Source organism: Sebastes fasciatus, chromosome 18 (genome assembly GCF_043250625.1).
Source record: "Sebastes fasciatus isolate fSebFas1 chromosome 18, fSebFas1.pri, whole genome shotgun sequence".
NCBI lineage: Eukaryota > Metazoa > Chordata > Actinopteri > Perciformes > Sebastidae > Sebastes > Sebastes fasciatus.
Genome location: NC_133812.1, coordinates 4,965,328 through 4,980,702, shown reverse-complemented (window position 1 = coordinate 4,980,702; position 15,375 = coordinate 4,965,328). Strand labels below are relative to the sequence as shown.

The window sequence follows — 15,375 nt, the reverse complement described above, 5'->3', positions numbered from 1 at the left end:
TATGATCCTTGCAAAAAATAATATCAGTGAGTGACCAGCAGTTATGAAGTATTATGATACTTGATAGCTTAGAAGTCATTATAAAATTATTTATAATGCGTTGTGATTATTGTCATAAAGCATTATGAATATTTATATTTAGTGCTCATACCTATAATCATACAGTGCTATAAGCAGATTGTAACGCATTATAAGTATGTTTGTAACGCATTATAGACATGGGCATGATAGAAAGTGTTATTGCATACATGATAGCAGAGCAGAGTGACATGAACACTGTGTGTCTGAACCATTACGGCCTGCTATAAACAGGTAAGCATTGCCTTTGTTTCTAACCTTGTAATAGGCGAGATCTCCTGTAACTGTACATATATCAAAGAAGGCAACAGCTGTAACCTGGATGATTAAAAGACATACAAATTTATACGAAAGTGAGACTAAAATTTCAGTTTTTGTGGAATAAAACTTGAGACAAATGACCTCACTGGAACCACAGTGCCACCAAAGACAATGGCCTGCAATGAAACCAAGCAATCAGTGATTAAGACAGAAAAATATTTATTGGTTAAAATAGCTTTTCACAGATACAATTAATGGGTTTTTGTTTTGCTATCATGCACTGACACTGTACAACAGTGGATCCCCATGGATTAGCATTGTCTGAATTATGGCAACAAATGACTATTGCTCCTGTTCTCTCAACCGAAGACATCTCTCAAGGAACCAATGAAACCAGTGGTCAGATGTCTGATATTATGCACTGTAGTGATTTCTGTGTTATAAAATAAATTAGTAACATGTGTATCAGAAAACTCTTACCACTAACTGTGTGCATCATATTACATCTCTATCACCAAGATCTCAGTGCAAATGCCATTGTAGCTGAAAGATCCATGACACATGTAAGTACCGACAAAGTGATGCACAAATGACAATTTTTAAAAAATTACAATAAAAAGGAAAAAAAAGCCCAAATTGAGATTTATCCTAGTGTTTGGTAGTTGTGGAGCTACATTGGCATACATTTTCATATAACTGACTAAATATTAGTCCAGATCTATAAGCAGTCTTCTAAAAACTCACATTTTTTTATTGTGACACAGTTAGCTTGATTTACAGTACTAAATATCTATTTCTCAAGCAGCAAAGGTTACATTGAGTCTGAAAAACAAAACAATACCTAAAAAAAAATCATTCACTCAAATATGTAAAACACAGATAATCATTCTACTGTCTTTCTCTACAGCTCACAAAAGATGAAAAAAAGATAACACAGTAATAAAGCCTTTCTTTATGGAAGCCACATAAAAGCAGATCAGAGTTTGCTATGTCACAGCAGCCTGAACCCTCAGCCCTGCCACTCTCACACACACATCCCCAAAAAAGACAAATAAAACCACAAAAAGAAAACATAACACCACATAAATTCAAAGTTTATCAGGAAACAACAGTCCATGCTGACAAAGTTACTAAAGAGGAAAAAAATGTTTTTTACTGTCAATAAATATACAGTTGGTGGGGAGTTAATGTAAGATGTTTTCTGTGAGTATGAGATACTGGATAGTAGTCAATTTTTCCTCTTAGTGGTAGGTGTCCTACAGATGCCAAGCAATAAATATTCACTACAACTGATAGTAAGCATTCTTCCCAAAAAAACCTTGCTGCAAGTCTCATGCAAAGGACGAGCCAAGTGGTAAACACTTTACATATAGTTGTTCTTAGTCTGGACAATAACTCCTGTCTTTGTTGTGACTGAAATGTGATTGCAATCGAGAGCTGGGATGTGACTGAAAACAGAAGAAAGTGTACATGAATAATGAATAAATTCAGCTTTATTACGCAAGCAAACTGTAAGAGCAACTCAATGCAAGTGTGGCAGAGTCCATCAAACTATCTTTCATTGCTAACATGTGTGTTTTGGTGCGTGTTAGTGTGTCTGTGCCTGTGTGTGTCTGTGTGTGTGTGTGTGTGTGTACTTGTTCAGCTATCCTTGTGGGGACCAATTCGAGTTTTAGACCATCAGAGTGAGGACATTTGTGGAGAGTGAGGACATTTTGGCCAGTCCTCACTTTAGGACAGCTCAAAGGCCTGTGTGAGGGTTCAGACTTGATTTTTAAGGTTCAGGGTAGAATTAGGTCAGGGTTAGGGTTGGGGTCAGGCATTTATTTGTAATGGTTAAGGTTAGGGTGTGCAGGCTTGGGAATGCATTATGTCAATGAGGGTCCTCACAAAGATAGAGGGACAAGGTTGTGTGTCACAGTGACAAAAAAAAAATCTGCTTTATTACAACCTGGATTTTATTTTCCAATTTCATACTGTTGGCCATCATTCCTGTTGGTTGTGATAATGCTTCATTGATGAGCTACACACAGCTTTATAACAGGACTGTCCTCACCTGAAAAACAACACCAACGGACATTTGTTCAAACTGCTAAAGTGACCTATGTTTACGACTTTCCTCTCTCAGGATCTAAAGTGGAAGTAGTATGACATCAATCTGCAGTAATACCTCTTGGAGACGGAGAAAGTGACTTCAACACTGGACAGTTTGCATCCCATCTCCTACAAAAAATCAGTGTGGGTCTTTTTCAACCGTAACTAAATAGTTTTGGTTGTTTTCCAAATTGTATAGATCATTTGGCTAAATTGGGGATTTGGGACATGTGGGTATGGAGATTTGTTTCTCGCCCTACTGGACTCTACTTTTCTTTACATGTATTTGACAGGAACAATACTCATTGATCAACAGAAAAAAAAAGAACTATATATGAACCGGAGTTAGCCAAGAAGGCTGGGTATTTTTCTGGTCATGTTAAAAAATACACAACTAAGAAGGCATCCTGTTGCAAAGCTGTCACCATACCTTCAGAAATCAGCTGTGACAGTGGTAAGTAAAATGCTGTCGCCAATAGGAAGAATAGCAGAAACTTTGAAACAAGAAGAAAACAGAATTTTCCTTTAAATGTAACCTTGGCAAATTAAAACCGGATCAATCACGTAGACCAGCGTGGTCCTCTGCTCTGTTCTGTTAGACTCTTGCACCGTTCCTGTGGCTGTTCTGTTCTCTTAAAACCTGGTTAGCTCCACTAAAAGGTTATGGTAAAAGTCATTGAAAAAAATATTTGCAACTTGTACCTTTGACAGTGTTACATAACAAGTTTTAATGTCTCTCTGAGTGACTAAGAGTCTCTATGCTGAAGACAGTGATCGAGGTTAGCCCCACCTCTTATATGAACCTATGTGATTGAGTGTTTCCTGATTCTCTGGCTGCAGCCACGCATCCTGTCAGCCAGGCAGAGCTGGGAGGAGGAGGTGGAGGAGGAACCGGGGCCTACACGTCCAGGTCGTCTGGCCTGGGTCGGCTGCTCATCCGGCTGCTGGCCCGGCTACAGGGCCTGGCGTCCATCAGCGCCAGCGGCTGCAGCTCTTGTCCTGCTGTTGAGGACAGTTTCTTATGCTCCTGGGTGTCATCTGGGAAGTCAAAGGCTTGTGCATGGGAGTTTGAAATAGTGCTTCCTCCACCATTCTGACCGAGCCGGTTCTGCTCTGTGGAGTAGTTGGCCCAGTTCTGCTCATTGGCCTGCTTATTATAATTACGGCATGAGCCAGTTCCCCGCTCCCCTGTGGCTAGTTTGTAGCCTGGGGGGGACATGGGTGAGAGCGGGGCGGTCGGGGAGGAACAGCCGTTATAGTAGGCGTACTTGGTGGTGGACAGATCTTTAGGGGTGGCGCTCAAGGTGCCTGCCATGGGGTAGAGTATTTGCGGCTGTTTGCCCTTCACACGATCTTTGATCCTCTTAAAAAACACGTAGAAAAGCTCGATGACGTTGAGCAGCAGGGACACCAGTGAGACCACCAGCATGAAGATGATGAACACGGTCTTCTCTGTGGGACGGGACAGGAAACAGTCCACCCTGTGTGGACATGGGTCCCGCTCACAGGTGTAGACCGCAGAGAGGCTGAAGCCGTATATGTACCACTGGATAACCAGGAAGCCCACCTCAAACGAAGACTTGAAGAAAATGCTGACTATGTAGGTTCTGAGCAGGGCCCCTTTCATCTTCACCTTGCCGTGCTCCTCGATGCCATACTTTAGCTTTTTCATCTCGATTTTCTTTAGCGGGATGTCGACATCGCCTCCGTCGTTTTGCACGGCTTTAAGCAACTCCTCCTTCCGGTTGAATTTCTGCTCCTTCCTGTTCAGGTAGAAGACATGAGCCAGGTAGAGAAGCGTGGGCGTCGACACAAAGATGATCTGGAGGACCCAGAAGCGGACGTGGGAGATAGGGAAGGATTTGTCATAGCAGACGTTCTCACAACCAGGCTGCTGGGTGTTACATTTGAATGCCGACTGCTCGTCTCCCCAGGCCGATTCCACTGCGGTACCCAGGACCAGGATCCTGAAGATGAAGAGGACCGAAAGCCAGACCTTCCCACCGGCTGTAGAGTAGGCCTGGACCTTGTCCAGCAGACGACCAAGAGCGCTCCAGTCACCCATTCTCAGGAAGCGTTAACTGCTGACAAAAAAACAAAACATGGAACAATTTTGAACTGGCAATAATATACAGACAGCACCAACTATTCAAAGGCTTATACAGATAGGTAACACTTTCTATGACACTCATGTCTATAATGCATTATAAACATATTTATACTTCGGGCTGGGCGATATGGAGGAAATCAAATATCAAAATATTTTGGACCAAATACTTAGACATCGATTCCGCAACGATGATGTAGGATTGACCATTGGTGCTTTCACAAATTATTTACACAATGAGATCTCTGATAAATAATTATAAGTAATGTGGATATAATGACTAAGTGGGTAAAGGCAAATAATAGAACAGCTAGAACTGAAAATGACATAACTTTACTGTAAAATCAGGAAAAGACAACACTTGTGTCATATTACGATATCCAAAAATCTAAAACGATATCTAGTCTCATACCAGGATATCGATTTAATATTGATATATTGCCCAGCCCTACTTAAACTGCATTATAATCTGCTTTTTTAATTAATTTTATAATGACTTATAAGGTCAAGTATCATAATACTTCATAACCGCTGATCCCTCATTGACATTTTTTGCAAAGATCGTAGTGTATTATAATTCTCATAGTGTAATATATTATAATTACTGTTATAATGCATTATAATGTGATTATAATCTAAGTGGTCATTGGGTGCTTTAAGTGAAGTAATGAGATTACCGAGGAGGCAGATATAATACTAATAATATGTTATGATTATTGTTTTAAATATGAACATTTATGAGTGCGTATAACTGTAATTATACAGTGCTATAATCAGATTATAGTGCATCATAAGTATGTTTTTTAATGCATTTGGCCTCATAGAAAGTTCTACCCGCAGATACAGTATAACATATGTATGATTTAAACAGTAAATTGGATTTTTAGGGAACATTAAACATCCTCTGGGATTCTTGGCATTTTGGCAGCATCCTGTGATTAAACAGCACCGTTATTGAAGGAGACAAAACTAAATGTTTCATGACGCAAAACACAAGCTAATCCAATTACTGAGAGCAGGGGCAGAAAACAACATTTTGGTCAGTTTATGCATCACTGCCCTTTAAATCCATGCAAGGATATGAAATTAAATTTGACTCATTAAAGGGGAGCACCGCCTAAATTAAGAATTCCAGTATGTTATTCCCATGGCCGAGGAGGGTCCGATGTGTGAATGTGAGCTGCTCTCTCTCTCAAAGCCAGAAACCAGAGCAGTAAGTCTCAAACTTGTGATGTCATAGGGTATAAAGTGTGGAACCGCTCCATAGACAATGAATGGGAGACTTTTTTTTGTATCCAAATGATCTTTATTCTATTGTAGTGTTGTCAGTTGAGAAACAGAAAATGTTCCCATATACTCAGAACATCCCTCTGGGTGCTCTCGGTGTCATCTATAACATCACTCCCTATTCATTGTCTATGGACAAGCTGTAGTCTTTATACTTGATGACATCACAAATGTGAGTTTTAGCTCTCTAGGTTTGGGATTTATTTGGAGTTGGTAATGTTTTCTAATATTTTTTGGACTGTCTTAGACCACAGGAAAAACATGGATGAATTTTGAAACGGGGCGTAGTTCCCCTTTAAGTAAAGAAAATCTTTAACAATCTAGTATTCATGGTTTAGATTGAATTGAAAGAAGTTAAATTCTTCCCATCAGCAAGATGATCAAATCATGAACCCGTAGCAATTCTTTGTAAACCTCTCCAATAAAGAACGATGGGGAAAAAAGGCATGTGGAGGGAGAATTAATAATATCTAAATGCCTTGTGCAGCACTAAACATTTTATAATAATTACAACATAAAGCGCTCTCTAAGGGAAAAACAGACTTCTCTCAGTCTCAAGCACATTCATGAACCTGGTCAGCTCTCCTGGAGAAAAAAATGTTTCAGTCACATTAGAGGATTCTGCCTACAGTGCAGTTCTGCAGCACTTATAAACCTCTTTCTCAGAGAGGATACCTGCTAACTCTTGACCAGTTTTTAAAAAATTGTGTCAAAGTTTCTACGTGTTAACAACTTGTATTACCTCTCTACTCCTGTTCTTATTGTGCAGTAACAAAAGTATTTGCTTCAACTGCAAAACTCTGTTGCGAGCCTCAGTCGCTGTAGTTGTTCTTATCTGTGAAACACAGAGTGAGGAGGAGAGAATAAATTAGAAGTAGTTGGATCATCAGCAGACCGAGCTGGTCTGCTTCAGAGAACAGTAGAAAAAGTCCCGAGTGAGGTTGCTGGGGAAGAAAAGCCACTATATGCTGTGTGACGGTGCATCTGATAAGTGTGTGTGTGGCCGAGCAGACAGTGCAGCTCAAATCTTCTCCGTGAGGTGTGCTTCTTTCCCCCCGGTGCTTACAGAGAAGCCCTGCAGATAGACAGGTCATTTTCTCCAGGAAGAGCAGCCTGTTACAAAAGCATTACATCAGCTCCTGTAGACGGTTTCCTCCATGACCTCTGTGCTCAGCTTTCCAAAAGCTCTCAAGGGAAAGTTGCACTTTTATTTCACTACCATAAAAGTAGAGTCAGGCACGATGCAGAACACTGACTAGTTTACTCTGTGGCACTATGTGTTCGTCTGGGGGCTCATGCCCTGAAAACTAGCGCCCTCCTTGGCCAAGATAAGCCATGATTGTCTGCTGTAGACATGGTGTCGATGCATGTCTCAAAGTTTAACTTTACTGATGAGCTACTATGACCGGGTCGTCATTAACGTGAATTAAGAAAACACAACAAATCCTAAATTAGAAGAAGTATTCTGTCAAAGAAGAGGTCTTTAAAGTGGTTCTAGGAGTCCTTTGGGACTTTCTGGGGGGGTCTTTAAGTGGGTCTTCAGCCAAATTAGCAGAGCGCAGTGTGACTTTTACTATAATCTAATGATAAACCACAGATTGTAAAACTTCTTTTTTAAAGCGGTTTCCACTCCCACCTTCACAGCTCAACCATCCTCTGTCTCATCAGGAATCTGATGGAGGTTTGGAGACTCCAAAGTGGATCTCTGTCCCCACTCTGATATTAAAATAACTAAGGAAAGCTGTTAAAAGCAGATCAGAGCAGAGAGCAGATCTTATGAGGTAAAGAAGAAAAGCCTCCAGCAGATAAAGACGTTTTACTACAGAGAGCAGAGAGAATCTTAATGTGGAAAAGTAGGAACCTCCACTCTGATCCACACGGTGCCAAACTAACCGCATGTGCTCTCACTTATCTTATAATAAACCACATATACTGTCTCTTCTATTGAGTGTTTTGTAGAAATGCCTGTGAACCTCCAGCATTCAGGAGAGTCAAATATGAAGGGGTAAAAGAATGGGAGGAAAATCATAACTTGTTTTGGTTATTGTTGTTATTAGACAGAGAACATCCCGCCACTTTCTACATGAATGAGTTTGTGTGGTGAAAATGACCCGGACAGAGGAGAACAATAGACTCCAACACAATGAGACAAACACAGCAGACCCCTCAGATCTTATACTGGAAACTCTGTGGAGAGGTTTTCAGTGAAAAGTCACACATGATATGAATGAAAAATGATTAAGCACTCCAGTTTTGAACCTGGTGTCAACTGATGTTTAAGTGTTTTTAGGTTGTTGTTTTTTAGTTGTTTTTTATGTAAAGTAGTCCCTGGCTTATATAGGGCACTCTTTAAATATAAAACAGAGTTTTTCCTTAAGTTAAAAGGACACATCAGCAGCCCACAATGCAGCGCAAGTTAAAGCCAGCACAACAGCAGCAGAAAGTTTTGGATGAAAAAAAAAAAAAGAATATTTCAGTGCGCCTTAATTAATAAATGAATCTAAAATAAATCAAACAATTTATCACATGTGGTTCCCTGTAGCCTTGAGCTGACTTTCTGGGCGTTTAATCAGAGAACCAGACGAACTGAGAGCTTTTTCCAAACAGTTGATGAAAATAGTCAAACTTTATAGAACTGCACGGCGCGTAACTCGGAGCGCACCGGAGCGTCTCTAACGGGAGTAAGTTGGAGGAAAAGTTCCGTCAGACGCGTTCCTTTAATACGCATCTGAGAGAGAAAAAAGTGTCTTTAACTTACCTGTAAAGTTGCAGAGAGAAAGAAGAGGGGCCCAGAGAGACCTTCTTTGCGACTTGTAGAGAGTTGAGTGGAAATCCAAGTTTGGGACCAGGAGGGAAACTGAGTGCAACTTGTCAAACTTCCCTTATAACGGTCCCGTCACAGAAGTTACGGTCACCTGATCTCTACGTCAAGAGCTGCTGTCTGCTGGGCTGAGAGGAGAGAGAGAGAGCAGCAGCCGGCCAAGGTGAGGAGCTAGGCTCGGTTCATGGTTTCATTCAGAACCAGAACACAGCAAGTATATTCAGATCAGTGGAGGACTGCAACTAACTTCCAGTTTATTTTATGAAGTATACTCAAGTAAAGTATATTCAAGGTTCCCCCAAGTATACTTTATGTAGTAAATATACCAATATCAATGTACTAGTAGTATACTTGTAAGTGTACTACTTCAATACTTTTTGGGACTAAATTGGCCCACTTTTTAGTTTTTTAGTTTAGTTTTTATATACTTTTAAATCAACAATAGTAAACTTTGAGTACACAACTAGTTTACATAGATATAAGTTGTATTTTGTACTGCAACTATACTATGAACTATAGTTCAAATGAATAGGTATACTGTTTGTACACTGTTTGTACACTTTAAAGTACTCTCAGTAAACTACTAGTTAAATCGTTTTAATTCTGAAAGTATACTTGTATATACTTGTAGCTCACTTTTTAGTTTTTCAATTCAGTTTTAAAAGTATACTTTTAAGTTAACTTTTAAGTGTAAGAGGGTAAACTTTGAGTACACAACTAGTTTACATCTAAGTTGTATTTTGTACTGTAACCATACTATGAACTATAGAACAACTGAATAGGTATACTGCTAGTTTACTAGTTCTAAACACACTTTTTAGTTTATGAAAGTACACTTTAAAGTACTCTCAGTAAGCTACTAGTTTAATCGTTTTTATACTGCAAGTATACTTGTATATACTTGTAGCCCACTTTTTAGTTTTTTAGTTCAGTTTTAAAAGTATACTTTTAAGTGTAAGAATAGTAAACTTTGAGTACACAACTAGTTTACATCTGAGTTGTATTTTGTACTGCAACTATACTATGAACTATAGTACATGTTAATAGGTATACTCTTAGTTTATTAATTATATACCCACTTTTTAGTTTATGAGAGTACACTTTAAAGTACTCTCATAAACTACTAATTTAATCGTATTTATACTGCAAGTATACTTGTATATACTTGTAGACCACTTTTTTGTTTATGAAAGTACATTTTATTTACTTTAACTTATAGTACTTAGTCAAATGATTTATGTATTACACAAAGAAACTTGCTCCTTTTGCTATTTGACTTGATGTTTTGTGATGATAAAAAATAAATAATAAAAATGTTTTTTCTCGCATGCCTCCATGGTGAACGGAGAATCCAAAAACATAGAAAATTCTTCATGAATTGAAGTAAATTTATTACACAAACTGTATTTGTATCAAAAAGTAAGCACGACTACAAGCCAAGTTGACCTTTCTGTAAGCCTATGAGGCAAGAATACCTAATTATACTTTTCTTAAGTATACCTCTATCAAAGGATTAAGTACAAGTATAAACCGAGTATACTTAAACTTTTCTGTATACTTAAATCTACCTTTGTTATATCTCTGATAAGTATAAACAAGTATAAAGTATAAAAGGTTAAAGTATACTCTCTTATTTTAAGTCTAAGAAGAAGTTCAAGAAGTTTACTAATAGCACACTTGAATAAACTTCTTTTTGGGAAGGGTACTTACTGCACTTGAGTAGAGTTTTGAGGTACTTTTGCTTACTTTTGGAGACCTATTTCTTTTTTCTGCTACTTTATACTTCTTACACTTGGAGCTGCTCCTTACTGTGCAGATCCAATCTGATATACAACACTTATCAGCTTATAAAATAGGATGCATTGTGACAGATTAAACCCAATAGTAGTTCAGCTCCACCTCGACCAACTGCAACACTGAAATGCAACTTCCACATCAATCCATCGGTTGTAATAAAACACTAATAACTCTCCGCATAATGACGACTTTTAATTTTGATACTACAAATTAAAATACAGGACCTTTGGTTTGGAGTACGTTTAAATTGTTGCTTCGAGACTTTTACTTAAGAAAAAAGATGTGGATAATCTGTAAACCAGTGATCGTAATAAGTTGGCAGACATTTATTTAATCACTTTGATTTGATTAAGTCATTCAAACCAGTTACTGAATCTGAAAATCTTTTTCTTTTTGAAATAAGACCAAACATTTAATGGCCAAGTTTTCAACTCAAAGGATGCCAGGGCTTTTTCTCGTGCGGTGACCAGCTTTGTTCTTTCTTGTTTCAAGACAAATCTTTGATCAAAGCTGCACTAAACAACCACATTTAACTATAGTTTCATAAAATAGCATAATAGCTTGTTAAGACAGATGTTTCTTACAGTGTTGAAGCATTACATGTACTACATTAAACTTTTTTTTATCAACAATGCTCCTACAATGTGATTATTATGTGCTTTTAATGCTTCATACTGTCATATCATGCCTCTGATGCTTTGCAGTTCTGTAGAAGCTCATCTCTACAGGGAAGTTATGTTTGCATATTATTCTGTAATATATTAGAATGCTCATATGATTTATTTATTTTGTTGTTTGAGTGCCTTCTTCTGTTGCCTTCTAGTGCTCTTTTGCTCTGAAATAGTATTATTATATTGTGAATTGAAGCCTGACTCCTAAAGTCAAACTATAACCTGTTGATGGTGAAATTGCTCTTCTGTATTTTGTAACTTTCCATTAAACCACCAGGTCTCCCATGCTGCACTTCACCAGTGGACAGCACCACCTAGTGATGGAATTAATGCAATGCAGGTGCATGTATGGAAACAAGCTGCTGTGTGCACATGCAGTATTACAGAGGCTGCATCCCAAAGCTCTTAATTTTCGTTTCCTCGCTCCTCGATCCTCGCTTGAACCGGAAGTAGTTCTGGTGCGCCATTTTGAAGACCGTCCCAAAGCCCTTATTTGTGCATCGAGGAGCGAGGATCGAGGATCGAGGAGGCTTGCCGGAGGAGCGATGAGCGAGGATACACCAGTGTATCCTGCACGGAAGTCTTTTGCCGACCGACACGCCCCCTTATTGGATATCAGTTACTGATTGGACGCTGCTGATCAGACTGATCTGATAACTTTACCTCTCAACATCACTGAGTTTCATACCGGAGTGAAAACAGATCACAGATTAAACGTTTTATAGTTTAGTTGTCTTCTGATTCACCATCTAGTTCAAATCTGTGTTAACTGTAGCTCTGAGCAGCAGCAGAAGGACCTGCAGTATCTCTCCTTCACACACCGTCAGTGAAGCAGCCTGACAGTCAGAGGGGTTTATAACACCTGACAAACTGACTTAAAATAACTTTCTGCATTTATTAGAATGATTTTTCTTTTCATGATCTGTTATTTCCCCCGTTAACTTTTATTAATGAAACTATTAAAGTCAGAGAGAGAAGGAGAGTCTGTCTGTCAGCAACAAACACCTTTTACATCATTTATCCTCATTTCCATTCAGTCACATGAGGCTGATGATTCCTGAACGTCGGGTTTGATATACATCATTTACATTTTCCCTTTAGCCTAATAAATAATGTCCAGTGTTCAAAAAACACCATAGTCATATTCTGGGTTATGAAATAATTAACTCACAATCAGAATATCAATAACTACAGACGCTAATAATGAATAAATAATATAAAGTTATTGATCCAGTAGAGATGGTTCCTGAGCCTCTAAGCAGTCCACAGTAGAAATACAGACTGCAGCTTGCACTTGTCTTTATTAGTATTAGATCAGTTCAGACACAAACAGCTGTTAAAGTTGACTGACAGCTGATCCAGCTGTGATCAGCTGCCGCTGTCATCAGAAACGGACGTCGCTTCAAGTGACGCTTCAGAGGAAACGACCGTCCCATGTCGCTTAAATCGTATTTCCTCGTTTCCTCTCTCCTCGCATGGTTTCCTTGCGTCCCTCCATGCTTCCCTGGTGGGAGGGACTAAGACGCAAGGATGAGACGCAAGTGAGGGAAACAGGGATGCAATTAAGAGCTTTGGGATGCAGCCATAGTATTAAATTCACACACACATTCAGTGTTAGGAAGGGAAAGCCAATGAGTAACCTCGTTGCTTGAGGCAGCAGCAGATTGGACGATACTCTGTGTGAAGTTGCTTGTGTAAGTTTAATGGTACCATGTAGGCCTGTATTTGTTCAAATTTACCTACTTAATAACACTTCAGTTCATGTGCTCTTATTTAGCACTAAACCTACCTTAATTCTGCCAGTTACTGTTGCTAAACTTATGGATGTTGTCAAAGTGTAATGGATGCATAGAGTATAGGTTGATGATACTGTAGGTGTAAATGAGTAATAGTTATACTGGAAAGCCTGTCTATACAATATATATATAGTATTAGGGCTGTCAATCGATACAAATATTGAATCACGATTAATCACATGATTGTCCATATTTAATCATGATTAAGCGCAAAATAATCACACATTTTTATCTGTTCAAAATGTACCTTAAAGGGAGATTTGTCAAGTATTTAATACTCTTATCAACATGGGAGTGGACAAATATGCTGCTTTATGCAAATGTATGTATATATTTATCATTGGAAATCAATTAACAACACAAAACAATGACAGATATTGTCCAGAAACCCTCACAGGTACTGCATTTAGCATAAAAAAATATGTATACACAAAAAAAAAAAAAATTACTGTATGACTATATAAAATATGAGATACGTCACCACAAAGGAATGGAGTCTGTGTGTGTGTGTCTGAGAGATTCAGATCATAGATAAGTCATTAAATTGTGACTTGAGACTGTACGAGTGTCCAGCAGGTGATGCTGCCGTTCATATCGAAGGTTTATGTCTGAATCTAAAACCATTCAAATATTACACAGCATCAAGTCACCATCAGCTCAGAATAAAACCTCTGCATGGCCTTCTTTTTTATAACACAGTGACTCTGTGCACACAGACATCCTCTGTCATCTCAGTTTAAACAGTAACTTTTTAAGGAGCTACAAAAATCCATAAAAGCTGCAAAGAGGGTGTACTCCCAGAAACTTGAGAGCTGTTACCTGGATAACAACACACATAGTATGTGGCAGGGAATCCAATCTGTCACTAACTACAGGAGAAGCACGACGAGGTCAGAAACTCGGTACACCACCCTTCCAGACAACCTCAACAGTTTCTACGCTAGATTTGACAGACTGAATGGAGACACCCCCTCAAAAGCCCCCCATAACCCTGATGAGACTGCATTACAGGTGACACACACACAGGTTCTGAGGGCTCTGAAGCAGGTGAATCCACGCAAGGCAGCTGGACCTGATGGAGTGTCACCGAGAGTCTTGAGGGCCTGTGCTGAACAGTTGGCAGGGGTGTACACAGACATCTTCAACACCTCTCTCACACAGGAAACAGTCCCTAGGTGTTTCAAGTCATCTGTCATCATACTGGTCCCGAGGAAACCAGATCCACATACACTGAACGACTTCAGGACAGTGGCACTCACCTCAGTGGCCATGAAGTGCCTGGAGAAGCTGGTTCTTCAATCAATTAACGTAGTGATTCCTGACTCACTGGACCCCCTACAGTTCGCTTACCGCTCAAACAGGTCAGTGGATGACGTAGTGGCACTGGCACTTCACTCCACACTCCAACACTTGGACAGTAACAGGACATATGCACGCATACTTTTTTGGGATTACAGCGCCGCTTTTAATACGATCCAGCCGATGAAGCTGACTGTGAAGTTAGCTAACCTCGGGGTCCCAACAGCCACCGGCAACTGGATTTTGGACTTTCTGATTGACAGACCACAGGTGGTGAGGATGGGAGATAAGATCTCTGCTGAGCTCACAGTCAGCAAGGGAACCCCTCAGGGTTGCTGCCTCAGCCCAAAACTGTTTGCACAATACATCCATGACAATGTTTCCACTGAGAAGAACAACATCATTATTAAGAATGCAGATGACACAACCTCATCGTGGACTTCAGGAGGAGAGCCCCCCATTTGCAGCCTCTCATCATCCAGTACACAGAGTTGGAGCGGGCTGACAGTTTGAAGTTCCTCGGCCTTCACCTGACTGACAACCTGAGCTGGGCCAAAAACACTACTGAAACAATGAAGAAAGCTCAGCGGCGGCTGCACTTTATCAGGCTGCTGAAGAAGGCCGGACTCAGACGTCAGCCCCTCACCCTGGCCTATCTGACTGGTGGAAAGCATCCTCACCTCTAGCATCACGGTGTGGTTTGGGAACGCTACCCAGGCTGAGAGGAAATCACTGCAGCGAGTCATAAAAGCTAGAGAAAAATCATTGGCTCTAACCTCCCCTCCATGGACACGATATACACCCGGCGCTGCAGGAGAACGGCACAGAGCATCCTGAGGGACAGACACCACCCAGCTCACTCTCCACACAACCTGAGGCACCACAGGCCAGAGAGCATCTCCACTCACAGAGCATCTCTGGTTTCACAACAGCTTCTTCCCAGCTACAATAAGACTGGTGACAAAGGATGTTAAAGAGGGACACAAATACCCCACACCTCACCTCACCTCCATACCATTATTGACACACAGTACACCTGAACTGAATGGACTGTAATGCTGTGCAATATGCTGCCTTCCACTGTTTAATTGTCTGAAATATATAAAAAAAAAAAAAATTTTAATATTTTTGAGAGTTACAAGTTCTTTTAACATGGTCATGGAG

General features: G+C 39.8%; 1 protein-coding gene across 4 annotated transcripts; it reads right to left on the bottom strand.

Annotated features, from left to right (window-relative positions):
- Positions 1-541: 541 nt before the first annotated feature.
- Positions 542-8,743, bottom strand: gja1b (gap junction protein alpha 1b). Of its 4 annotated transcripts, none has more exons than XM_074614862.1 (3): positions 8,586-8,743; positions 6,570-6,662; positions 542-4,517 (listed from the first exon to the last, which is right to left on the bottom strand). In XM_074614862.1, the coding sequence occupies exon 3, from the start codon at positions 4,496-4,498 to the stop codon at positions 3,332-3,334; it is 1,167 nt and encodes a 388-aa protein (XP_074470963.1). In that variant the 5' UTR covers positions 4,499-4,517; positions 6,570-6,662; positions 8,586-8,743; the 3' UTR covers positions 542-3,331. The 4 variants fall into 4 exon arrangements, with proteins under 4 accessions (XP_074470963.1, XP_074470964.1, XP_074470965.1 ...); XM_074614863.1 differs by having other exon boundaries at positions 542-4,514; XM_074614864.1 differs by lacking the exon at positions 6,570-6,662 and having other exon boundaries at positions 542-4,514; positions 8,586-8,730.
- Positions 8,744-15,375: the final 6,632 nt, after the last annotated feature.

Excerpts from the sequence above, each read along its gene's own strand:
- gja1b (XM_074614862.1), bottom strand. The coding sequence starts at position 4,498 with ATGGGTGACTGGAGCGCTCTTGGTCGTCTGCTGGACAAGGTCCAGGCC.